Genomic DNA, 25,888 nt, shown 5'->3' on the forward strand with positions numbered 1-25,888 from the left:
CAAGTAATAGCTGTGTCTGTGCTGTGTGTGAGATTAGCTATAAACCTTGAACGGTATCATTTATTTGTGTTACACTCCACTCAATCTTATTCAATTCACTCACAGCTGCAGGATCTTTCTTTGTGTACATCCACATCCACTTAAAGTCATTTTGCGAGAAGCACCTGTGTAAGAAACTGAATCATGTGGGGGGAAATTTATTTGTGTTGCTGAGCAATATATGAATCTTACATTATTTAAAGCATGGAGCTCTTTGCCTGTTCCCCTACATTAAGCTGTAATTGGCTCCTTTTGGAAGTTTTAATCAGCTGCAGCATCTTCCCTCTAATCTTCCCTCTTCTCCAAGCAGCATCCTCTCATCATTCCCAGAATCCTGGTCCCTATCTCCCTCTATGGTGAACACTGCAGCAATGCTTGGAGCTAATAACCACACTCCCACATGCAGTACATTCATGCTCAGCGAACAGGAACACACGTGAAGCAGAAACACCTGCAGTGCTAACAATAAGTCATTTAATTTAGTCAGATGATTTGCATTGTATGCAGCTGCCACTGCCGCCAGCAAATCACAGACTGCTATGTTATGAATGTACAGGAAATGTAGCCTGTAAAATAAACGGTCACACATGCAGACTAAGATTTAGCTTGTTACATTTCTACGCAGTACACAGTGTTCATTCCTCCGGTGATAGTATACAAAGGCCAAACTATGGAGTTTCACTTTTGATATCTTGTGCAAAATCTAGTTAAAATGTTGTCATCATAAAAGGCAACATCACATTCCAGATGTCTTGATTTTGCTTCTACAGTATTAGATATGTAGATTATTCTTAATGAGTCACTAACACAGGACAATGATCATCGCGGCGTTTGGTTCTGCTCTGTTTCCTTTGCCGACATAAATATAGTCTCTTCCAAAGCATTCTGTATTTCCTTCAGCTTGAGCTGAACAAGTCTTTACTTGGTTTAGTTACTCTGGCTGTTCCAAGTGTCAAAATCCTTTTCTCCAGTGCTGTCAGTGTGCTGACATTTTCTGTCAGCTTGTAATGTTACACCGCAACACTAATTCCCCTGACTTCTCCTGTTATAGCAGAAGAGGTGATACTCCACACACTTTTTGCTGTGTGATTAGCAGAGCAGTTATTGCAGTTCTCTTCAATAGCAGTAACTGTTGGTTTTTTTTGTTTTGTTTGTTTTTTGCCAGTTGCAGTCCTCGGCCTGTTGTCGGACCTGCGCGTGGACCTGGATCTGCACGCCCTGCTGTTCGGCGAGAGTGTCCTGAATGACGCCGCGGCCATCGCCCTGACACAGTGAGCGTCTCGCTTTCGGACTCGTCTCTGCCTCTCGGAAATGCGATGCATGTCTGGGTTTGACTGTGGGAGCGCAGTCTTTCCCAGTTGGCATGACGGGGGTGGATGTGTAGGCGAGTGAAGGCTGGATGGACGCTGCCAGCTTTAAGGGAAGGGTGTGATTGGCAAAAGCGCATGAGCGCTCTCAGATGCTATGCAGTGGACTGCGTGAGCGAGTTGCCCCTGGCACTGTCAGCATCTCATTAAGGTGCTCAGTGGAGAGACTCACTGCCAGGGCAGAGACACACGCTCCCAGCTAACGAACTCGGCTAACACAGCTACTGTCAAATCCTGACAAAATACAGCATAAATAAAAAAAAAAACAACAGGAAGCTCGGTGAAGCAGCCATGATGCAGTCATGCCTTGTTCCTGCATTTGAATTGCTTTATTCATTTCCCTCTACTTTCTCCCCTTTCTCCAGCAGTGCACTTAAATATGCAAGTTTTGTCCCGCTCACACACACACACATTGCCGTCTTTGTCTGCTGTATTTACGCAGTGCTAGTGGACAAAGCTCTTTAAGTAGACGTGCAGATGGCAAGACGGGGAGCAGAGAGATGGAGACAGAGAGAAACGACAACTCGCACAGGTCGATGTCGATGGCCGAGCAGGCAGGTGAAAAGAAAATTGGACATAGAGGAAAGATGTCGGGAATGAGACATGTGTCCATCGTTGCATATTGTATTCACAGTGACTGAGGCATCTCATGTACAGTACTCGCACATTCCAACATCTCTTTCTGCGATCGCACAAATAGCCCAGACAGACGGGCAGATGGAGAGAAAAGGAAGGCGAGTGCGCAGATTGTTGTGTTCCCGCCGTGGCTGCTGTCTCTGTGTACATTGAAGTGCAGAGGAGGGGGAGCCTGCGTGTCTTTTCCCGGGCAAACAGTCAGATAGTGCCGTGTTTGTTCCTGGAGTGGCGTGACCGGCCTTCATGCCATCTCCTGTCACTTGACTGGCTCGCCGGCCTGCTGGTCGCACTGGCTCCACACACAAAGCTTGCCCTTATTAGTGAGCCACGCGGGGCCCTGGCACTGGAATTTTAACAAGCTCCCAGTGCAGCTCAACCTTACGCTGATGTGCCCGCTTACAGGCTCTAAACTTGCTGTTGCAGCAGCCCTGACCCAGCCACCATTCAACCAGGTCCTGTGTTGACATCTTGAGATTTCTGACTGGGAATCAACAGCCTGCGGACGCCTACAGTCGTAGAGGGCCACGCTGACCAAGAGACAAGTAACCAAATTGAATGTGTGAACACAACTGGAGTCTGTATTCTTATGGAAGGGATAATAAATTGCCCCTCTTTCAATTTGCTGAGCTCATCAGCTTGATTGATTCTTCCCTTTCCGCTATGGAGATTGAGGAATGTTGCGGCGTGTGCTCGCTCATTTCAACCTGACTGCATACAAAGTGGAGTTAAATTCCAGTTTCATTTGTCTTTTTTTTTTTTAAACCATAAGGATCCTTGACAAACCATTTTAATGGTAGCTTGTGTCTGTGAGTTTTACCCTGGCTATAAGAAGCTGTGTCCCACATTTAGCAAACAAAAACAACAACAACAACAACAACCACTTTCTCATTGTTCTGTTGACTCAACGGTTTAATATTCATTTAGTACAGTTTGAGTCTAAGGGGAGTTTATGGGATGGTCTGTGGTGGATTAAAAGATGTCATTCCACAAATACAGTCTGCTCCATCAGCCACTCGCATGGGTGCCTGTCTCTGCTTTCTGCTTGCTTCACCTCAGGCTTTCTGTCTCTCTCTTTCTCCCCCCACCCCCCTCCCTCCACCCTGTAAGGCCTCTTTTGCACTCGATGACTTCCATGTGGAAGTCTTTCCCCCTCCCCCGACAAAGTAAATATTTATAGCGGTGTAAATAGCACGACGCCGCTGTCTTTGTGAACAACAATAGTATTTCCCCTGTTTCCCACTAGCGACTGGGGGACGTCTCTAAGGCAAATAATTCAGAATGGATTGTTTTCAGGGAAGGATTTAACTTCTAAAGAAGGGCATGTGTTCTTAGGAGTGGCTCCAATAAATTTCCCTTAAAGGCTTAGCTCAGCATAATAAGCATGTGAATTTATGCTCACTGCTGCAGACTGGTTTACACCAAGAAGCAAGTGGGCCATATTTCTGACGACTGCATTTGTCTTTCTGAGCCATAAACCATGTTGACGCTTTAATGTTCCAGCATCAGAAAGACTCATATTCATATCTGGAGTAATTGTGCAATTGCTTTTTTTGTTCCTTAGGAATTTGTCTCTTTTTCATGTGTGTAAACCTTTTTTTTCTCTGTCTTTGTCAATTTGTCTTCCAGTGCCATCACCACCTACAGCCAGATGGGTGCAGGACATATCTTCAACCCCCCGGCCTTCTTCCTCTCTGTTGGTTATTTTCTCGGACTGCTTGCCAGCTCCTTCCTCCTGGGTTTCATATTCACAGTCATAACAGCCCTCATATCCTTTCATCCCCTTCCCATCTCTGCCTCTGCACCCCAAACTCAATTATCACCCCAGCATCCGCTGCAATCTATCCATTTCCTCGACTTGGTAATTGCTTCTCTAACAAACCCCTACTGTACCACCTGAACAAAAGCATCGCAGCTTAGTGCTTCTGCAACATTAACGGTGGCAGAGAGGTCTTCAATCAAGCCAATAGCCTCTGATGAAGTGTCGACTTGCCCTGTTGTCCAGCATTTCCCTCTGATCTTTTGGTTAGGAGACATTAGGGTGAAAAATGAGGAAGCGTCATGAGAGGTTTGGGACACGGCTCAGCCCTTATTCAAACTGACTAATCTATGGCTGTCGGCAAAGCACAAAGTGAGCATTTATTAGAGTTTGCCAACCATAGCAACGGTAGCTTCTTAAAGAGACTCAGTTTGGTTTACAGTTGTTCATAATTACCGTTGTACCTGTGCTTTTTAATTACAAAAACAATCAGTCTCTGTGTCATAGTTTGCATTATTGTACGGGGGTTGGGAATGCAGGGCAGCATACTGTAAACAGTTAGCGGTCCTAATATTCTACCATTCACAGTACCTGAACCCACACATCTCTCCTTTCTGTGACTATCACGAACACTGCACTTTCAACCTGTGTTGTTCTCTCTGGAACACTGTGGAAAGACATACTGTATGCTTTACAGTGAAGCTTTGCCAGAGGGGATGCGGGACAGTGAGGCAGGACAGTGAGAAAGGAGTGGGATGTGGACTGTTATCTATTGGGGGACGTGCAGAAAGGTTCTCCTAAAGACCCAGTGGGTTACTCTAAATGTCAGATTTCCTGAGTTAGCGAGCAGCTTTCGCAGATATATATTTTTTTTTTTCACAGAGGCTTCAGAAACATGCTGCACCCAAAAAAAAAACCGGTGTTGCATTTGCATTGGCCTGATGCAAGAATGTTAAGCGCTGTTTGATTACCTTCTCGTATGTCTTTAACTTTCTATTCCACCTCACCAAATTCACTCGGCTATGTGAGAATCCACTGCTGGAAACATCCGTCTTCTTCCTGCTGTCCTGGAGCAGCTTCCTCTCAGCTGAAGCCAGCGGACTTTCGGGTGAGCGCTAAGTGTGCGTGCGTGCGCGTGCGTGCGTGCGTGTGTGTGTGTGTGTGTGTGTGTGTGTGTGTGTGTGTGTGTGTGTGTGGCCGGCCGGCCATGTCAGTGCAGCGTGGAGTTCAGACAAATGGATATAATTATAAAATACAAATCCCATGAGTCAACTGCTGCCCTTTCCCCCCCCCCTCATGCAAACCTTCTCAGCTGCATGCACTGACTCGCTCACTCCCTCACAATATCAGTGGCACAAGCAGCTGTTTGATTGCCAAACTCTAATGTTTCAGTGCGTCTCCGGGGCCATCGACACTTCACAAACCTGGGAATGATACGTGCACTTGTCTGCTGTCTGGACTTGACCATCTGCACAATTCCTCGCTCAAGAAAAGATGAAAACCTACACCAGCATTAGATGAGGGCCTTTCCCTTTTCGTACTTTACCCTCTGCGAGTCCTTGGCATTATAGCGGGTCAACAACGTACAGATGAGAAAGTATTAAACCATCTCATCTCAACAGGGAACTGCAGGTACCAATCCCATTCGGGGCTCAACCCCCATAACTCATTTTGAAATGCTGGCGACTCCTACTCTGTCATAGCATGTTTGGACTTATAGTTTGGAGATGCCCACAGATAGGCAGCAAGCCATAACAGCACAATAGCATTCTTGCCCTCGCTGTTTGTACAGATATCCTGGAAAGTCAAGACGTGCCCAGGTCTTTTAAAAATGGATAAAACATGACCTTGCTTTTGTTTTCTTTATCCATCACCAAGGGGAGGCTGTGTTTCCATTACATTGTTTTAGTTTTCACCACTGTTTCCTAGTATCTGGAATCTTCGGTAACTTGAGTTCGGAAAAAACAACAAACAATTACTTGGCTCAGCTGCCTGGATTTGTCTTCATCTATTTCTTCACCAGCCGGTCGTAATGTAGTTCTGAAATATGAATGCAGTGTACATATGCACACATTAGTAGTGTTGTTCTTCCTGCCCCGATTGTGTCAGAGGGATTCCATTCATTCAGCTGAGGTTGTAGCGCTCCCTCTTTTTTTGGCAATCCTCCCTGTGGCCTGTGGAGGAGGAGAAGACGGTTTTAATGAAATAGCGCAACCCTTTTCTATTAGACCCAGGCGCCCTGTCTATAAAGTACACCACTGTGAATGCTGCCCAGTGTGGGAGGCACACCACAGCAAAACCAAGGGCAGGGATTCTACTCCAGTATCTGATACGCTGCCCACTAGTGAAGCTGCAACTGTTCTCTACTGTATTGATACTGTAATACCAGGGCTAATGATGACACACTTAATTTCACCTTCAAACCTGCAGTGTTAGAAAACTGGTCGTGATGCTGACATTTTGCCACAGTAATCTAAAAATGAGTCGGATTGCAATCTTCAATGTTCCAGGTACAAACCTAGACGCGAACAAAACTAATCTGATGAGTGCTGCTTCATTCAAAGGCCTTTAATGGTCTATTTAGGGTGAAGCGGCACCTCATACAGAGCGACCCAGTGAGCGATCGGACTCCTCTCTGGTGTCCTTTGGTAATCAAGGCGCTTTCTGTTAATTGCTGGAGTTTAGTGAGGGTGTGTCTAATGACCCCTCAGCCTCGGCAGGGAGTGATCATTAATCTTATGCCCCTCACGACTCCCCGTTATTATGGGATGCATCTCATCTGTTGCCAAGCGCCCCGAGTGGGGGGAGTCTCCATGTGCGCGGTGGATGGTGTGTTACCTCCGTCACCGTTATGTAAACCAAGGAGGATGTGTTGAAGCCCTCAACCCAATGGAACCAAAATGAGATCCGCCATGCTCGCATGCTCCGTTAGACTTTGTTGAACATTGCTGGAAAAGGACATTGTGGACAGGGATTACCAGAGGTAGCATAGTGCAGGTACAGGTCAACGTCCGAGTGTGACGGGCGGATGGGAAGAGAGAATAATGGACTAGCTTCACTGAGCAGCCTGAAACGCAGGTGCTGTCTTTTCTTTGCTGCCGTATTTATTTCTGCGAGCTCATTCCTCGAAGCCTTGCGCCTCATCGCAATAATTTCACATGTTTTCCATCTTCTGTGATTTTCTTTCAAAGTGGAAGGAGCAAAAATGGGAAATTGAATGTCTGCAACCATACAAGAATGTCCTGCGAGGCGGAAACTCACCTTAAATGGTTACACGTTTCAAATTCCAGCTCTCTGCTCCAGCCAGCCTCCTCTTTCCCAGCAGGGGCCCTAATCGCTCCCCCCCCTCTCCCACCCTTGTTTCCTCTGCCTTTCTTTCCCTTCTTTACTTTTGCTTTTCGTGTGTTTGCCTTTTGTTCATGTCTACTCCTCCACATCTGGCACAATCTACGCAAATGATGTCATTCTAGCATTCATCTTTGCCAGAGTTTCCTGTCTCTGGGGTAGAAATGGAAGTAGCGTCTTTAGCCAGAAACATGAGGATACTTAAATTGGGTTTGGACCGTACATTTAAGCTGTTTATACAGCTGGACTTCACTAGAACCGGGACACTGGGTGGACACAGGGTTTGGCCAATCTGACCTGGTGTCAAATACTTAGAAGTCAATTAGTAGCTGCACAGAGGAAGATTTAATTGGATTTTAGGACTGTGAATGCCTACATGCATTGTTCTGCTAATGCTTCAACATATTTGAAGCATCATTTGAAAACTAAACTAGAAGTCAGTTTATCTCTGGTCAGTTGCTTTGATTTAAGTAATGCTGGGCTGAATGACACATACAGCTCTAGACTCTTCACAAAACAATTTCCTATGATGGAAGGACCTCCTACTGCATATTCTCAACATGATATTCCCAAGGGTTGGGGTGTTAACCGGCACACAAGCGTTCACATACTCACACACCTGATTACATAATATGTGCACGTATCAGCAATTCCACCTACTCTCTACTAATTAGACACAGCACACTGTTGACCTCGCTTCTGTTTACAGAATAGTCCTCCGTGAGTTTTTCGCACGAAATGTCCACTGCTTTTACACTGAATTGAATATTTCCCCTTTTTAGATTTGCATAAATGTCCCCTGCATGTTTTATTTCTTTGAAATGTTTTATCTTTCAGGTATTGTGGCGGTGCTGTTTTGTGGCTTGAGCCAGGCAAGGTACACGATTCACAATTTATCCTCTGAGGGCAGGACCAGGACCAGGCAGGTGGGTTCACGGAGGAGGATTGAGGCCTATTGAGCAGTAGTTTTCAGACAGCGGATTTCAGTTTGCCCACTTTGTTCACATTGCTCTGAGCTGCCGTGTTTGTGTCTTGTGCGCTAGAAGCAATTATGAATTGCCATTAGTGCTCTGGTTGTCCAGTGTGTGTATGTGGGAGGCCAGTCTCCAGCGTTCTGCTTAAAAGGCTGAGCACAGATGGAAGCAGGCGCTCTGTCACACTGTACCGGCAAGCTTCACAGAGGAGCAGATAAATCAGAAGTACACATATATACTCATATATGTATTCATTATTCATTATCGGTGCCACAGTGGGGCTAACTGTTTATCACAGAAAAGCCTTTTAAAATGCTATGCGGGACAGATGAAGCTTTTGCCTATAAAGTGGATTGGCTCTATGCATGTGTATGGCGCAGTATGTTTACTTGGCAGGATGCCTTTGTCTACATTTTTGTGATTTAAATCTGCAGCTGCAGCTCAAATGACAAGACAAATGGATTTAGAGTATGCAGAAACTGGTGGAATAGCTAGTAGGAAGAATAAAAATATATATGTTATGTCGCGTCTCTTGTCCTTGTGATGTGAGACTGTTCAGGAAGAAGGTTCATTCATTCAATTACATAGCTTTTTACCCAAGCTGCTTTAACTGGTAAAAAAAAAAAAAAGGAAAATAATAAATCATTAATGGTCTCATAACATCTGCTCTAATTAAATACAAAGTAAGGACCTTAATTAATATTTTTATGCAGAAGTGCCCCATTAAGATAATTCAGATTCTATTTCCCACCAGAGTTAATTACATCTAAGCGTTGTGGTATGGCCTGGATTATTACAGGACATGTAGGACTGAGTTGTAATGTCAGAATGTGTCATATTTCCACAAATGCCATGTTCAAAATCTCTTAACAAGAGGATGATGACAAAAATATGTGTGGGTGTTGACATGCAGCCACCTCATCGCTCATCGACTTGGTTGCTCCCTCAAAGGATCAGGGAATCACATCTACACTGGATTTGACATGTTTGTGTAAATATAAGCCTGTTTACACATTTCAGATATGATCCGAGTCCTTCACTTTCACCCCACTAACACACTCACACACACACACACTCACTCACTCACACCCCCCCCCCCCCCCCCCCGAACCCCTCCCCATCTCCCGGTGACCTTCTCCCTCATGATCCTCTCAAACTCTTTTATAATTTGCAGCTCTTTGAAGTCTTCAACTTCCTGGGGGAGATTTTCATCTTCAGCTACATGGGATTTGTATTGTTGATGTTTCCCCACCATGTCTTTAAGGCTCTCTTCATTACCGGGGCATTTGTATCCTTTTCGTCTACGTGATGGAGCATCTTCACTCCCCGCTGTGCAGGCTGTGGCTCCTGCTCGGACCCCAGAAACGCTTGTTCTGTTTTGTTCTGTTTCTTCTTCCTTATGTGCACAGTCTTCTGCCACTTATTTCACCAAAGTAGTTTTTCTGTTTTACTTTCTCTCTGCTGCAGTGCAGTAATTTCCACAGTCCTTTATAAGAAATAAATTTTAAAAAAAACAGCACCTAAATTGCACAAGTTTGATCCGGTGAGCTCTGCAAATGCCATTCAGTCGGTCTCCCATGATCACCATCTCTGCAGATTAAGATGCTGCAGTGCAGAGCTTTTCACTGAGTAATACCTTAAAAACAGACATTTAAATAGGTCTTTAATTATTGTTGCTGCTGCTAGTTTGTGTTCTCTAGCAAAGCTCAGTGGAATAAAGATGTTTGCCTGTTTAAAATAAGCGGAGTACTTAAGTTTGTAGTGGATTAATCACCGTATCCCTGTTGAGGTTGAGGATTAAATTGTATTAGTTCTCGAAACTCCAGTGAAAGCGCTTTCTGCTGATCTGTTCTAGTATTCCCATGTCGTTCATGGAAAAATGCGATCTAAAATGCTCTTATCATGCTATTAATTAAGCATTGTATGTGTACATACTGGACAAATATAGAATAAAATAATCTTTGATAATCAGTCCTATATTGAGCCAACATGCCCACTCTTTACTGGTTCCAGCTTCTCCAATGTACGGATTATTACTTTTCTAAGTTCCATATCACTGTGAATATATCCTTCCTGATACTCATCACATGTTAAAGTTATACCATCATAACAGATGTTTCGCGTTCACAGCTGCTGTTCTATACGTCAGCGTTACTTCCTGAGGAGAGCAGTGGGATAGTAATGGACTGCTGGCTCCAGTCGTCCTTGCCTAAGAGCTGGCATGACCATTGCAAACGCCCGAGGAAAGAGACTAGTGGCCGCACTCCAAGGGGCTGCGCTTTCACAGTCCAGTGCCCAGATGGCCTACAATTATTATTACAATCCATCTTCCATCATAGGGTCAAAAGGCCAGAGAAAGAGTCGACAGAGCAGATTCTTTTCCCAATCCTCTTATGTTCAGTGCCAGGTAGAGAATGTTTGACTTGAGCCTGTTTAGCTTTGTCCGCAATTGTGCTTCAAGAACAAAAGTTTGGAGTAAAAGAAATCTGGCACCTGTTGGAAGCTGATGTACAAACAAGAATAAATGGAGGTCTACGTCCTCTTGTACAATGCTTAAAATGTCCTTAAAAATGAAATAAGCCCAGTGATTCAACCCTGTTAATCACTCTTTGGTTACGCAGTAGATTTTAATCACCATAGCCAGCCTTCACTACTGACAATGGGGCTGATATGAATGAAAGTGTTTAATTACCTCCATTCAAATAGCTTACAGGCCTTTGATAAAGATAAATTACTGCTTTTGGGAGAAGGATATTGCCTTTGAAAAGCCATAGTCAGATCTAATATTGACTGCAGGGTACCATGGAGTTTTAGTCATGTGTTTTAGTCAAAGACCTGTCAGACTAAAGTTCCCTGCCTAAAATATTGGTCCCTTTTTATTTTTCCAGGCGACATATTTGGAGTTACTTTCGAAAAGCTTAAATCACACTCTCCCCATGATGCTCAAGCAGGGGTACCTACGTCTGCAAAGATTATTTTTGCACCAAAATTCAAAGAGGATCTGACAAAGTGTGTTCTTCAAAAAGAGTAAAAAGCTTGCCTGATCTCCTGCAGCCCGGCGTCCTCCGGTTTATTGTCTCGGCACTAACAAGAACCTATCAGAGGATCTCAGGCACTCGGGCACATATTAGGTTTTAAGGGGCCGCAGTAACTTTTCCTAAAAGTATGATAAAAGATGTTAAGTGTATCCAGGACGGCAGCTACGTCCCCGATAATTGTACAGATATCCTCTCAGAAACTCCTGCCCAGGACACTTAGCATTCAGTCCCATCCTATGTGAAACATCAAAGTGTGTGTGTGGAGGGCAGAGACAGCTGGCAGAGCCTGATTGGCTTCATGCCTCGGCATGGTGCCACACTGCTGTGTTTGCATCCTAAACAGAACCTTTTCAGAGATTATTTTTTATGTGTGTGTGTGTGCATATACATTGATATTAGGGTGTACTTTTACTGCCTGGTCTCACATGGAATAGGTACTTTTGTTTTTACCATGGCATTATCTTGTGTATTTTGTCTGAATAAATAAAGCCAAACCTTATCTATCAAAAACTTAGTTGAACCGTTAACTAGTACTGCGGACTTCACACATGCATTACAGACAAAACCATGTCTCTTGTTCGTCCATGTTTTGTCATGGTTTCCATTGAGAAATAACCTAACCTTCCCATGCCAACAGGTTGACTCACAAGTGTACTTAGAGCTGTGAGTTTGTCTCAGTCATAAATATTCTCCTTAATCTGCACAAACAGCTCTCCATCTTTGTATCCAGAGCCTGTCACATCTATTCCTTGTCATTCCTCCTGAACCTGGGACGAACCACCAAGATACCTCGCCCCTTCCAGCACTTCATGACGTTTGCAGGTACAGTTCTTAAGAACACCGATTAACATTGTGTGTTTCTTGATGAAACAATTCACCCGCAGCCCTTTTTCTATTTTGGCGCCTGTATTTTGGAAAAGATTAAATAATCAGCCCCACTTAAGTGTCTAATGGCTGAAGCTGTGAACAGTGTGATGATGCAGGAGAAAAGAATATTCAATGTGAAGTGATGGGGGATAGTGCAGCGGCAGCATGTTTCGTTGCTCGCCTGACCCACTTTACCTCTTACGTAAGAAGGTTTCTTTGTATGAAAATAATGAAAAAAACCCTTGTCTTGCTATTTTTCTGGACTCTTCCCAGTGCCACTACCTCCCCAGTCTGTTCCTCAAGGCAGTAAAGGATTTGTTTTGGGAATTGTTTTGGCTTTGAGAATTACATCACCACCGTCCATCAATCTAGAAGTTTGTTCTGTGGCTGCTTGCTGATGAGCAGCTGGTCAATGCCAGGGATAGTCAGGGTGACGTCTGTTACCCGTGGACAGAGTTTCTAACTGGATAGCTCTCTCCTGCCCTTTTCAAATAAATGGTTGGTGGGTGGTTGTCTGGTGGTTTGATGGATGGCAGCAATACGGCTGTTTGCTCGAAAAAATGTCTTCTCCGCTCTCAGGATTCAGGGGCGCCGTAGCCTTTAGCCTGGCAATGAGAGACACGTCCACAGAAGTGGGGAAGACCATCTTCACCACCACTCTGCTGCTGGTCGGCTTCACCATCTGGGCGCTGGGCACCGCCGCTGATCCCGTGCTGCGCTGTCTGAACATCAGGTTAGTGTGACCGCCACGCCGAGTCACATAGTGAGGACGATGCAAGTCAAATCGTTCTGTCTGTCCGTCCGTCTGTCTCTTTTCCATCATTTGTGGTTCCTCTGGATCATTAACACACACACACACACACACGGACGCAGCTTAATTAGACTCACATTAAGTATTCCCCCATTTAATATGCGACAGCTCCTCATAAAGATATTCTTCGCCTGCTATAATGCCTCTGCTTCATCCTCTTGCTGCTCAGCCGAACATGGCTTCTCAGCTCAGTGTGCAGCTCTCCACGCTGTACACAGAAACGCGTGTTTACGCTGTTCTCGAGGTCTAAAAAGAGAACACATAGTCACACACAAGTCTGCGTACTATCTGTGATGGCGTGAAGGATGCAAGGCAGTAATTAGATACTTAAATTATTAATGTGTAATCTTAAAGCCCAGATTACAGCGGTATAATTGACAGCCACGGGCAGTGCTTGTGAATCTCCAGTGTTTTTTAATTGTGTGTGTGTGCGTGTGAGTGTGTATGACATAAATAAAATGTCTTACATTATGAATGAATACTAGAGAAAGTCAATAAAAGCAGCAGTGGAAAAACAAGAAGCTGGTTTTCAAATCGAATTCAGTGAAACAGTAAACTTTATTCAAAGTAAAAACATAAAAGAGAATTTACAGTTTATCCATAAGCTACAAAACACAGACAATGAAGCAGCGTGTGATGTGAGACAAAACCTGAAGGAAGGCAATTCAATCTAGCAAGTTGTTTTTTTTTTTGCGCTTTTACACCCAAGGAAAATCTTTATTTTATTGTTTATGACCAGCCAAAGAAATATGTTTCTCTCTTGTTTCTACAGGCTATCTATACCAAGACTGAACTCTGTAAGAATGGAGGGTCACAGATTACACACTGCTGCAATTTCCAAATGCTTCGTTAAATCTGCTTCGGGAAGATAAATTCCTTCGGCCTATTAGTGTTTTTTAAAACAGTAATGCATGCATGCCGTTACTGTTACACTCTCTCTTGCTCCTGATTTGATAGCAGAGGCAGTAAGTCCATACACTCTGTTATCACCACTGCACATTTACAGCCACACGAGCAATAACCACAAACGCGAAGAGCAGGATACAACTATTAGTCTGAGCTGGGCCGAGGAAAAATAATGATATTCAAAGTGAAAGGGCTTGAAGAGGACATGACTGGCCAACGTTCAAAGCATCGGGGCCTAAGGCTGCTCACCGTGACTGGGTCTCAGATCCCCCCAGGGGGTCCCCTGCCACCTCCAGCCCCCATCAAAGCCAAGGAGACTGAGAACCGGCAGTGTCACATTGTGTGCGTGAGTGCTCGTGATACTGCTTGGGCATTGAGTTACACGGCAGAAGAAAAGAAAAGACAGAAACAAACAGAACACTGTGACATGGTGGCTTATTTTCAGCTGAATAGTTCTGACCGAGATAACAGTCAGAGAGCCTTAAGGGGATCTCGTGTCGTAAATGTGTGAACTCTGTCATAATTGACCGATCGCAAAACAGTGGCCGTGAACACAAAAACAAACACGGCTGTTTTCCATGCGGGTGCAGACTGGCAGATTGCCAGTTTCATCGCGGCAAAAGACAGAGTTCTGCCCTCGTGGCTCTGTGCTCGTAATGAATGGCTCCAAAGCAACTTCACACACACACACACACACACACACACACACAAGCCGCTGGTGCATAAGGTTGTGAAGTGCACACACACACACACACACACCTACACACAACAACACCTACTCAATATAACATCAATCTCTTTTTACTGGGGGGGATACCCAATTATATTCAATCGTTAATTATTAATTAGCACCAGGTGTGGTGCACCAGATAGTATAGACAAATAAACGCAACCACAACTCAAGTACAATTCATCATTTAAAACCAAATCTCTTGAGTTTTCACACCGCTGCATTTACGTTCCAATAGTTAGACCTCACCTCCAATAACAGACATATTGCCACGTTTGGCATAGTTATCATTTCCCCAACATCCCTAAATATCAGGACACATCAGGCATGTATCCCTCAACATATGGAGCAAAATAACAAAGGCTGCTCTCCTTCTGCACTACAACGAGTTTGCACTTTCATCCTTTTTCTTTTTTTTCATTTTTTGTTTGTTTTTACATTACTATTTTACTATTTTTCTCCTTTTTTATATTAGACGTCTGTTTTTGCCGCCCCCCCCCCCCCCCCCCCTTCCCCCTCACCCCGCAGAGTCAAACCACTACTGGCTGACATGTTTGTGGGGTTGGTCTGACGCAGCGAGCGTGACAATGCAGATAAGAAGACGAGAACCAGAGAAAAGGAAAATGAACATTACACAGTTTCAGGGTAAATTGGGACGAGATATATCAGTAATTACTATCAAAGAAAATAACATTTGCATGACTATATGCAGTTTAGTGTAAATAATGACTTTTCTTTTGCAGCGGCATGATGAAACTCAAGTGTGGGCAATAATGTACCTTGAAATTGAGACTGAAATGGAGTGTAAAAGAGAGGAGAGACAGACTCGGCTTTTAAAGCCTTTGTTTGCGTTCAAAGTCTGATGTCTGCAGTGAGCCGACTGAAAACGGAGGCCGTGTGTTTTTAGTTTTATTTTTACGATGTAGTCCTCTTCTAGTTTGAGCTTTAACCATCTATCTAAACACGAGCCACATGAATTTCACATTACAGCCTGACAGACAGCTCACCCAGCTCAGCTCAGATTACCCTTGTATGTCGTGCATTTCTGAGTGAGTGTTTGCATAAATGTGTTTGTGTATGTGTGTAAGTGGCCAGCATGAGATGACACAGTAGTGGAACAAACAGTGACATCTTATATTGATATGATATGGGGTTGTTTTTTTTGTCACTGAAAAACTTACTCAGCAGGCCTGATGGTGATGAAACCAGTGTACAGTATGAATGGCATCAGTAGTTTTTTTTAGTGCAACTGTTAAACCACATGTGTCAGACTGAAAGAGAGAGAGAGACTCATGACCATTTCTTGTCTGAGGAAATACAAACCGCCCTGCTTTATGACACATACACACCCAGCACGTGTATTACCTGTGATGGATAAGCTTTCTTCAAAAAATTTGAAAAGATATTTTACTTCCTTTTTTTCTTTTATTTGATGCCTGCTGTGGAAGGCAGGTCTTTTAGAGTATCAATAGGGGTAAAAAAAAAAAAAAAAAATTAGAAGGAAAGAAAAGAAGAAAAAACTGACCGGAGTAATTTCACACAAGGTACAGCACGACTCCTCCACAAAGCCATTTCCGTGATTGAATGGAAGTTAAATTTGCTCCAGGTGAAGAGATGTAATGTATTATTCACTGAAATGGAGTCTTTTAAAGTTGTTACTTGTCACTTCATGCAATCCGATGAAGACATGAGACTTTGGGATGGGAAGTAAGGAAAACAGCTATTCTCTGAAACATGACAGCGCTGAAGGCTTGACGCAGTGTGATGGGCTCCATAGATAGAAAGACTACTCATGAAGACAGCAGTGTCATGGGGGAGAGAAGTATGCAGTTAATGAAGAGATGTGGTATTCATGAAAGATATCCACAGGTCCACATGTATCCGCACACACACATGCAAACGGGATGGGCACGAGGTAAAACAATTTTAAGTTTACCATTGAGAAGATTTTATACAGTAAGACGGGGGCTGCTAAATGTTTAAAAAAAAATTGAATTAAACCAATAAATATATTTTAATAAAACACTTGTCACATTATGCATTTTTCATTATGGTTTCAGCTGGACAATCAGCCACTGTGTGACAATTGTAAGGCCCTAGAAACCAATTCACTCAATAAGCTATTACTTAAACAATGGATACAATAACGTTTTTGCTTATTTTCTCTCTCTCTCTCTCTCTCTCTCTCTCTCTCTCTCTCTCTCTCTCTCTCTATATATATATATATATATATATATATATATATATATATATATATATATATATATATATATATATATATATATATATATATATACACACACACACTGACTTGTATGAAGCAGATGTCCTTGTTGGCAGCAGATACATTAGATATAACTAGAATATAGCAGCAAACAACTGCTTGCCGTATAAAGATGGAGTGAAGCAATGGCGTCTCGAGCAGAGAAGTCGAACTCCGTCTGTCTGTTGTAATCTGAGCCTCTCTGTTCTTTGTTTTGGGAGCCAGGCGTGTTAGTGCATGTGGGTCCCTCCCATCATGTAACACCACCCAGTCCACATTGGCAATCCCACTATATATATATATATATATATATATATATATATATATATATATATATATATATATATTAGTGGCATGGCTTGGTCCAGACAACTTATATCACCTGATGATGGTGACCCTTAGTCAATATTCCCTTCCTAATATCAGCATGTTAGCGTCGCTACTGGGTTCTTTTTGCCGTGCTGATTTCAGCATCCATCTGAACGCACCACTGTGCTGCAGTGAAGCCTCGCCGAGCCGCATGACTGTGGACGTTTAGTCGTGTTAATTTGCATACTCCAACGAGCGCGAGTGATTTTGACAAGATGAGCAGACAGCTCTCAGGCAAGCCATTTCCTCTTTGCGGTTCTGCGAGATGATGTCATGGTGGCTGCGTAGGACAGACAGGAGGCCTTGACTGTGTGTGTGTACACACATGTATATATGAACAGTGTCGAGAACTTGGAGATGTAACAGCTGGAGCCCGGCTAATGACTGGCCTTTTTGTTTTGAGTGGACAGATGGATGGGTGGAAAACCATGTCTCTGATGTCACTCACTCTCCTTCATGCCCCACTGACCTCTTATCACTATCTCTCTCGCTCGCTCACTCAGTCGCTCCCTCCCTCTTTTTGACATCCATCTGCCTGTACAGCGTTGGTAACATTATTTCCTATTTTGAGGACTGTGTAATACAAGAATGAGGCCACATGTACACACACATTTACACACCTCCTCTCCCCTAGTATTTAGGCATAGCAGACTGAAGGGGAACATCCACATATCTTCATGTATACAAGCAAATACACACCGCCCATAATAAGATGATGTCAACCTGATTCGATTCTTCAGAGGACTCCAAAGATGAACGGCTCGTTCATGGGTTTGCCCCCAACTGATAAGAAAAGGAGGCAATAAGACAGTGGAAGAGAGAGCTAGAGGAAAGCTTTAATCCTGACTTTTTCTCTTTCACTATATTCTTTAGTCTGCACAGTCAAAGTGATTGCTTTATAACAAATGAAGATGGATGTGAATTAGAAGACCAATCTATAACAAGGCACGACTGTGGGACTTCAACAGGAAGGCTTTTCTTTCTTTAAAAATGTAACATATTCCTTCAAAGGGATTTTCAAAGCAATCTTAATCGTACAATAGCTTTCTGAATATGGAAAACGATCCATCCTTTTTTGTCCTCTCGGAGATGGATCAAGAGGGTCAGGTGACTTTTAATCGGAAAAGCAAAAGGCATCAGTCTGATTTGTACACAGACCTTTTGATGTCTACAAAACACATTAATTATTAATGTAGTCTGATGATCTGGTGATGGATTGGAGCTAAAATACTGTTCCCAGAGCACTTTGACGCTGTTATTTATCAAAACAACCTTCAGTCCTTTCTCTCTCTCGCTCTCTCTCTCTCTCTCTCTATTTCTTTTCTTCCTCAATTTTCTTCTTCCTCTGTTCCTCCTTGGGAGATTTCCCCAACCTCTCATTTCTCATCACATTGAGCTCAGCTCCAGTTGGGGCGACAGGGTTTAGATGTGCAGCACTAAGTCACAGTGGAGCCCTGCAAGTTCAGCCAGCCGCACCAACCATTGATTATGTCTCCTGAGTGTTGAAGAACCAAGCTTCATTTTAACATTTCAGACGGTTCTTTCAGGGTAAAAGGCTCTGTCATCCAAACTCAGCTTGTCCTCGTTCGACGGTGGCTCTCAGCTTTTAAATTGACATGACCCCGAGCCGTCGTTTGACATTTCTGTCTCCGCCAGGCGTTGTCGCTACTCGAGTCGCGGTGACTCTGTTTTGCTAAGACTGAAGTTGCCGATGTACTTCACACTCATTCTATATTCATGAAGGGGAAAAGAGTCGTTTACTTCTAGGGTAGCATGGCGTCGCTGAGACCTAAGTGCTATATTCAAGGCCCGAAAACCGGATTGTTCCTGGGGTAAGTGGGACCCTGATTGGAGATGTTGCTGTTGAAAACATTATGAGAGGGTTGCAGGCTGGAGGAGGCCAGTGAATTATGATTCTGATGCTGATCACACGTGAAACGTTATCTCTTCACATTAGACTGCCGGATACAGATAGTCCTTTCTCAGCTCAACCCTATGCGTGTTGATAGTTGAGCTGTGTGCGTATGTGTGTGTTTGTGTGTGTGCAGGCAATAAGCAGGTGAGGGCTCACAGAGTGCATGCGCTGCTGTTAACACACGGCTCCCCCCTATGGCACACAGTTCAGTGGGTTTCCTCGCACGGTGGATTGATAGTCATGGCAGTGTGCGGAGAGACTGAACAGATTGCCGTGGTAACTGTGTCTGTCAGATCAGCCAATACGGCGAGTTTATCAGGTGGAGATTGACTCCTGACGGGGGTCTCGTATTGGAGTCCTGTGCTCCAGCATCCGCTAAAAAGGCCCAGAGGCACGGCCTAATGGACGTGACGTCAATACTGAGAGGGAGGAGGAGGGCCATTAAAAAGAGCATCAGGGCTATAAAAGTGCCCACATGTGTGTGTGTGTGTCTGTGTGTGTGTGTGTGTGTGTACTTGTATGGGTGTATGAGGGCAGATTGATGCTCTCGCTGTAAAAGCAAGCAATTTGCATGAACACATAATGCACATTGGACACACACAGGTATAACAGGGTCAGAGTAGTATTGTGGAGTTTATTGTTTCAAGAAAGTCTCAGTTAAGCACCCCAAAGGGGAAGTGACGGCAGAGAAAACATAGTGAGGGACATCAGTGTGTGCTGTGTGTATCTCTGGCAGGTGTCTGTGGGCTGAAAGAGGATCCACACATGAGTATGAATAATAAAACAGACACAGGGTGCCTCTCTCACACATGCATAAATGCAAACGCACACAAACGCGCACGCACACATATTTTTCCACTCCGCTGCTGGATAAACAATGCTTTACGAATGTGGTCTGGATGGAGTCCTCCGAGAGCACGGGGAAGTGGTAATGAGGGTTGATGGATGGTACTGATGGGGCTAAATTTGCAACACTGCAGAGAGCTAGGTAGAGATAGAGAGTGTGTTTGGAACACTCAACAGCCAATGCTGTGTGTGTGTGTGTCTGTGTGTGTGTATCATGAGGAAACTGTGCCGTGTGTTTGTGTAGGAGGATTGTGGGGGCCACTCTTTGGAAGCCGAGAGCACTAATGAATCCAACTTACCCAGCATCCCCAGCTGCCTAGCGACCTCGCCTCTCAATCACTCTCAATGGGCACCTCTTATTTATAGAGCCATTATTTTTAGCCCTCCATAATTTCAGCCCTCAGTTTCTGGAACAATTACAGAACGAAAATTGGGGAGAGAGAGAGAGAGAGAGAGAGCAAGAGAGAGAGAGAGAGAGATTTCTCACTAAGGTACTTGATGTGACCTTGAGATGTAGCCCAAGAAAGAGTGGAGGAAGAGACAAGAAAGGTCAGTGTTGCTGTACTATCTAAAAGCTTGTTTGGGTATATGAGCATCACTGCATTAAATAAGATTCGGGCCGAATCCCAATTTCCACAGACTCCGACTTTGAGGCGCGTTCAGGCAGAGTTCATTACGGCTAACATGCTGATGTTTAGAAGATATTGCTTTTTCAGGTTCGCCATCTTAACTTAGCATGTTAGCATGTTAATATGTGCTAATTAGCTCTGTATTCAACCAGTCGTACACTGTTGTAAAAGTGAAAGAGAAATTTGGTCTGCAAAATGTTTTGAACATCTGCAACACATGTTGTAATAATGTTGAATTATTTGGACTTCCTGTTTTGTTTCAACCGGTCTGATTGTCTCATGGCTAGTATTACTTCCCCTGTATGACTTTATCCTAGCAATAAGTCAGGATTCTCAGTTTGTGAAACCTTTGTCAGGTCCACAGCTTGAGAGGATGCGGCGGTCTCTTGAGACACTGATCTGTTATTTCTTTTGTTTGCCGTCTTCCACCACTTCCTGTTCTTGTGAAGGCGCATGCATACTGAGGTACCCGTCGAGATGACACTACGCAATCTTTGTGAGCCGTTTATGATTTCCTTCTGTCTCGCGAACGACGACCTGCTCTGCCCTGCAACCACAAGGTTGAAACCTGTCCATTTCTCTTTGATTGCTGCTGTGAAATGTAAGCTCCCTGAGGTGGTTCTTGTTCGGTCCCAACTGCTTGTTCTTGAGGCAGAAAATCCTTTGCCAAAGAGAGAACAACAGCGTCGGCCAAACACAGACTCCCAATACACAGATGAGAAAAGAAAGGCGGAATTAATGATTCAGGCGAATGAGCACACACAGAGCGAAAAGAGGGAGGGGGACTGAGAGAAAAATGGACATAAACTAACTCTCTATAAAACAATCAAGTGAAACGAGAGAGTGAGTGCTGAATGATGGTCATTTATTCAGCCGAGAAAGCCTCCGAGCATCGGCATTGCACAAATCATGCCCATGAAATCAAATCTGCATCGAAGGCTACTATAAGAAACGGTTATAGCTAAGGGTCAGACTTCACCCACAGATATGTTGGCGTGTAGTGTGTGTGTGTGTGTGTATGTGTGTGCATGCTCTACATCTGTGTGTGTGTGTGTGTGTGTGTGTGTGTGTGTGTGTGTGTGTGTGTGGCCCTCTGACTTGGACTGTGGGCCCAGAGGAAAAGAAGAATAGACTTGGCAGGCTTTGAGTTGGCCATCTGTTCTTGTAGATGTGGTCAGTCTGAATTAGGCCCTTCTGTCAGCCACACATGCAAAGACACACACAGATGCACAATCCCATCCTCTTTCTAAACTGGCTTTCTCTTGTACTGTATTTCATCAAGCCTCTTGCACGCACTGGCACAGTGCATCTGGCTGTCCAGTCTGCTGTATCCCGTGGCCATGTGTCTGGACTTCTGTTCAGAGGGTCTGTTTCAGGGACCAAAAAAAAAAGGAGGGGGGGGGACGATGGGAGGGGGCTCATATCGATTCATACCCACTAGCAACGCGCCAAGAAGCTGCTTTTATAATCCTCCCTCTTAAATAATTCAACACTCGCGCTCAAAATTTCATCAGCACCTACATATAGAGAACAATATCCCCCACAGCAGCAGAGTTGTGAAGACTGTGTTAGTATGGGAGGGAGAGTGATGATGCAGCAGATGAGTGAGCAGGTGGAAGAAGGTCGGCTGATTATATCCTTGTCCAAATCAACTGTTTCTGATCACTTAAGTAACTGCAACAAATGCATGTGTGGATGGACAGACACATGACATTTTACCAGCATCAAGCCCTGGGGGTCGTGAGACAGTGGCTTGACATTAATTCATCTGGCAGATTCGACTAATAGTCATCCTGAACAGCGAGCGGCTGCAGCAGCAGACACTCAGAAATACAATTTCCTCATATTTTCTAACCCATCCTGTCATCTCTCGCCATCTTACTGTGTCAGTTCCACTTGAAAAATGTTACAGTGGTCTCGGTTTCCCCTTTCTCAAGGCTCGATTTAGAGCAGCTTTAATTTACTTGTCTCTTTTAAGCTTGAGGAGATGTACAAAAAAAAAACAAAAGCAGGCCATTTTCCTGTAGGAAAAAAAGACAAGGACATCCCTCCAGTGAGCTATGCAGCAGGAAACAGTGCGCCATTAGCCCAGTGCCATATATAACACACAAGAAAAGGCAACCGTTGTTGCAACTGCATCATCATGTTAATAATCCATTATTTGAGATTCTCCTGACACCAGCACATACCATCCTTGATTCTCTACAACAAAGATGTAACACTGTCCAAAAATGAAACTCGGCATCAAGACCTCAGAGCCAACCATGAAAGAGTTTCACCAGCGTTATCAAAAGGAGACAATTGTACTTATATCAAATAACAGGATGGAGAAATAAAGCCATTAAAAAAGGGATTTATTCTGTGGGAGCTACAATAGACCTGCAGGCAACTGCTATCAGTCGAGTCCAGCTATTGGAAACTTCATCAACAATCTTGTTTTTGAAATTGGTTGGTTTTCCACTGACCACAACCACCTTGTCATTATGATTTCCCAGTGCGCCGTGCACATTACTCACATCAGTGAGCAGTAATGTAACAAGCTATTATTGTATTTTCAGTTGAAACACTTTGCTCGTCATTAAAAATCATTAAACAGCTTGAGGTTTTAGAGCAATTCAACAAGGGCTGGACTGGGGCTGAGAGACTTTGGCATCGGCGTCCATGTTTGTGCACGGCTTAGACTTTTACACAGTCATTAATAGTTCTGGCAAACTTCACACAATTAAAGGGAAAGATTGGAATTCTTGAAGTGGAGCTGTACGAGGTACTCCTTTATAGTCGGTGTATTTCTTACGGTAGCAGTCAGCACAGCCACAGACAGGAGTACCGGCACAGTTATGGACAACAGCAAAACATAAAAGAAAGACCCACCTAAATAAATGAATGTCAAGTTAAGTGTATTATGTGAATGTATCAAATCCTATCTTGAATCCTTGTTTCTCCATTGCAATGTATGTCATTTAAAGAGATATTGTACGTTTGTATTGCATGGCTTTGATTGCATGCCAATGGTCAAATGTTTTTTATTTGAGCTTTTGAGCTGGCAATATAGCTAATTAGTAATATATTTGTCAAAAGTAATATTCTTTCTTAAAGGCAGTAAATCTGCACCGTCAAAACTGGTGGGCTGGTGGCTGTAGCTCTTTTCTTCAAAAGTAATATCTCATAGTCCATCGCTGCAAGTAATCAGACTAAGTAGTACCAACTTCTTTAGATAATGAACATTTTTCACATTCTTTCATTTAAAAAAAATCGTGCACAGTCTGAAAACATTGCAAAATGAACAAAATAATGTAATAAAATCAAGGGCTGTTTGTGGTTTGTCACTCAAATCAAATTGTAACTCAACACTTAGTTGCCTGTTTGAAGACGATGTAATACTAGTTTGATAAATGTTATCATCTGGTGCTATCTAGCCAATACTTACTCCATGTCCCGCTGACTCCACCAGGCTAAATTTAGGCCATTTCCCTGTGTCGTGCTGAGCCATCCAGGTGATCGTCGTGAGAAGGGAAATGAATTCTGTGTGATGAAAATATCTTTGGCTCCCGCAGCCTCCACAGCCTCCCAACTGTCCCCGTCTGTCCACAGGGATCCAGCTGGCTGAAATGCTAAAAGACTCCCCTCCTGATAAAGTGACACCGTTTGAAACACTGATGGCTGCCAGCTTCCATGGTGGAGGGGTGTCTTCTTCCCCAGCTGTTGACACAGTGAGACAATATACTAGAGTCTCAAACTGAGATCTGTTACCGTGTTATTACAGTTTTTTGCGTTGTTTCTCACCTTAAATCTCATACATGTAGCACAGTATGATCCCTACAGCAAAGACATGATACAAGGAAAGAAAGTTGCAAAGTATACTTAGTATCTTTGATCTAAAGTGCTGTACCTTCAACACTAAAGCAGAAAAGTAGTAAATTACTGATAAGTTAAAATTTCTTTTTGTTTCTATACCCCACGTCGCCATAAGAAATGCACTTTTTTCATACATTCATGTATGCTGTATGCATGATGGCTGTAGTTGCACGTGCAAAATGAAAAAATATAAGTCAATATCTGCTTATAGACAACAGCAATAAACAAATAGTTGGTCATTTTGGCAAGTACGTTCATCCTCTTTATTGCCGGGAGTTAGATGAGAAGATTAATTTTGCTCATACCTGTCAATTAAATATGAAGCTGCAGCCAGTTGGCTGAGCGTAGCACAAAGAAATGAAAGGAAACAGCGAGCCTAGCTCTCCTTACACTTTGTTTCTTGTATGGTTTAACATACGAACATACTGATAACATTGAGCTTTACGAGTTCTCACTGCATACTGTAAATACAATGGCACATGAATAATGTATCACTTAATAGATCAAATTGTCAGAATAAATATGGCTCACTCTGGTTTATTTACAGCCTTTCTGTCAGTCATGATAAATAAATTGTAAAAATACATTTAAATTACTGGAAGTTGTAATATCGCTCAAGTCAATTTCAAAACAGTGTCAATGTCAAAAGTAATGACTGTTTTTAGTTCTGTAAGTAGTTGCGATGTCTAAGACGGCGTTACATAATTATCCTTCATACCTCAGATTAAACAACAGGCATGATAACATGATTTTTGGACCGCTGTTGAGTGGGTGATCATTCATCAGTGTGGAATGTGGCAGGTTAGACGTCTGCTTCAATGAGATATCTGCCAAAAGACATTATCTCTGAGACAATGAAGCGTGTAAATGCGTTGCAGCCCACTGCAACGAGCACAGATGGAAGTTTGACTAATATCACTTTTGCACGTGCACGTGAGAGCACACGCACACACTCACTTGTACACACACAGACACACACAGGCATGTGCCAATTGTATTTTTATACCAGCTCTAGTGATATGAAATTTAGGTTAAAGCTGCAGAGAGAGTGGGACTCTCACTCTAGGTTTCAGTAGATTGACCTAAATACTGCAGTCAGAGACTTGGCCATATATGGATTGTTCTTTTGTAACACTGCAGTAAAAGGAAGGAAAGCTTATGAGATATTGCTCTTTGTTTTATTTCCATATCCAGTGCTGAGTTGTAACACTCAGTACCTCATGCAGTACACATCTTTTGCAAAGCTTTGCATTATGACCTAAAATTGTAAAATGTTCTTCATATATTTACAAAAGAATGTGATTGAAATGCAGTTAGATGCTGGGATATTAATTCTTATTTGTCTGGAGTTGAGGGCATTAACTATTAAAATTCTTGTTACTTGTTACTTGGGGTTGTAGAGACAGTGTTTCATACATGGTGGAAGTTAAGAGCTTAGCTCACTACACAGCTGACACTGTATTTGTGTGCGTGTGTGTGTGTGTGTGTGTGTGTGTGTGTGTGTGTGTGTGTGTGTGTGTGTGTGTGTGTGTGTGTGTGTGT

At 43.4% G+C, this 25,888-nt stretch overlaps 1 protein-coding gene across 1 annotated transcript in view; it reads left to right on the forward strand.

Annotated features, from left to right (window-relative positions):
* Positions 1–25,888, forward strand: part of LOC137788812 (sodium/hydrogen exchanger 9-like) — a 52,047-nt gene that overhangs the window by 14,793 nt on the left and 11,366 nt on the right. The window contains exons 6-12 of the mRNA XM_068581920.1: positions 1,205–1,310; positions 3,669–3,807; positions 4,801–4,906; positions 7,981–8,069; positions 9,292–9,405; positions 11,866–11,977; positions 12,602–12,755. Of these exons, the coding sequence (XP_068438021.1) occupies positions 1,205–1,310; positions 3,669–3,807; positions 4,801–4,906; positions 7,981–8,069; positions 9,292–9,405; positions 11,866–11,977; positions 12,602–12,755 (820 nt within the window). The remainder of the gene's footprint in view (positions 1–1,204; positions 1,311–3,668; positions 3,808–4,800; positions 4,907–7,980; positions 8,070–9,291; positions 9,406–11,865; positions 11,978–12,601; positions 12,756–25,888) is intronic.

This window comes from Clinocottus analis, unplaced genomic scaffold, assembly GCF_023055335.1.
Source record: "Clinocottus analis isolate CAN_PGR_092001 unplaced genomic scaffold, fCliAna1.0.p SCAF_18, whole genome shotgun sequence".
In the NCBI taxonomy this organism is placed as follows: domain Eukaryota; kingdom Metazoa; phylum Chordata; class Actinopteri; order Perciformes; family Cottidae; genus Clinocottus; species Clinocottus analis.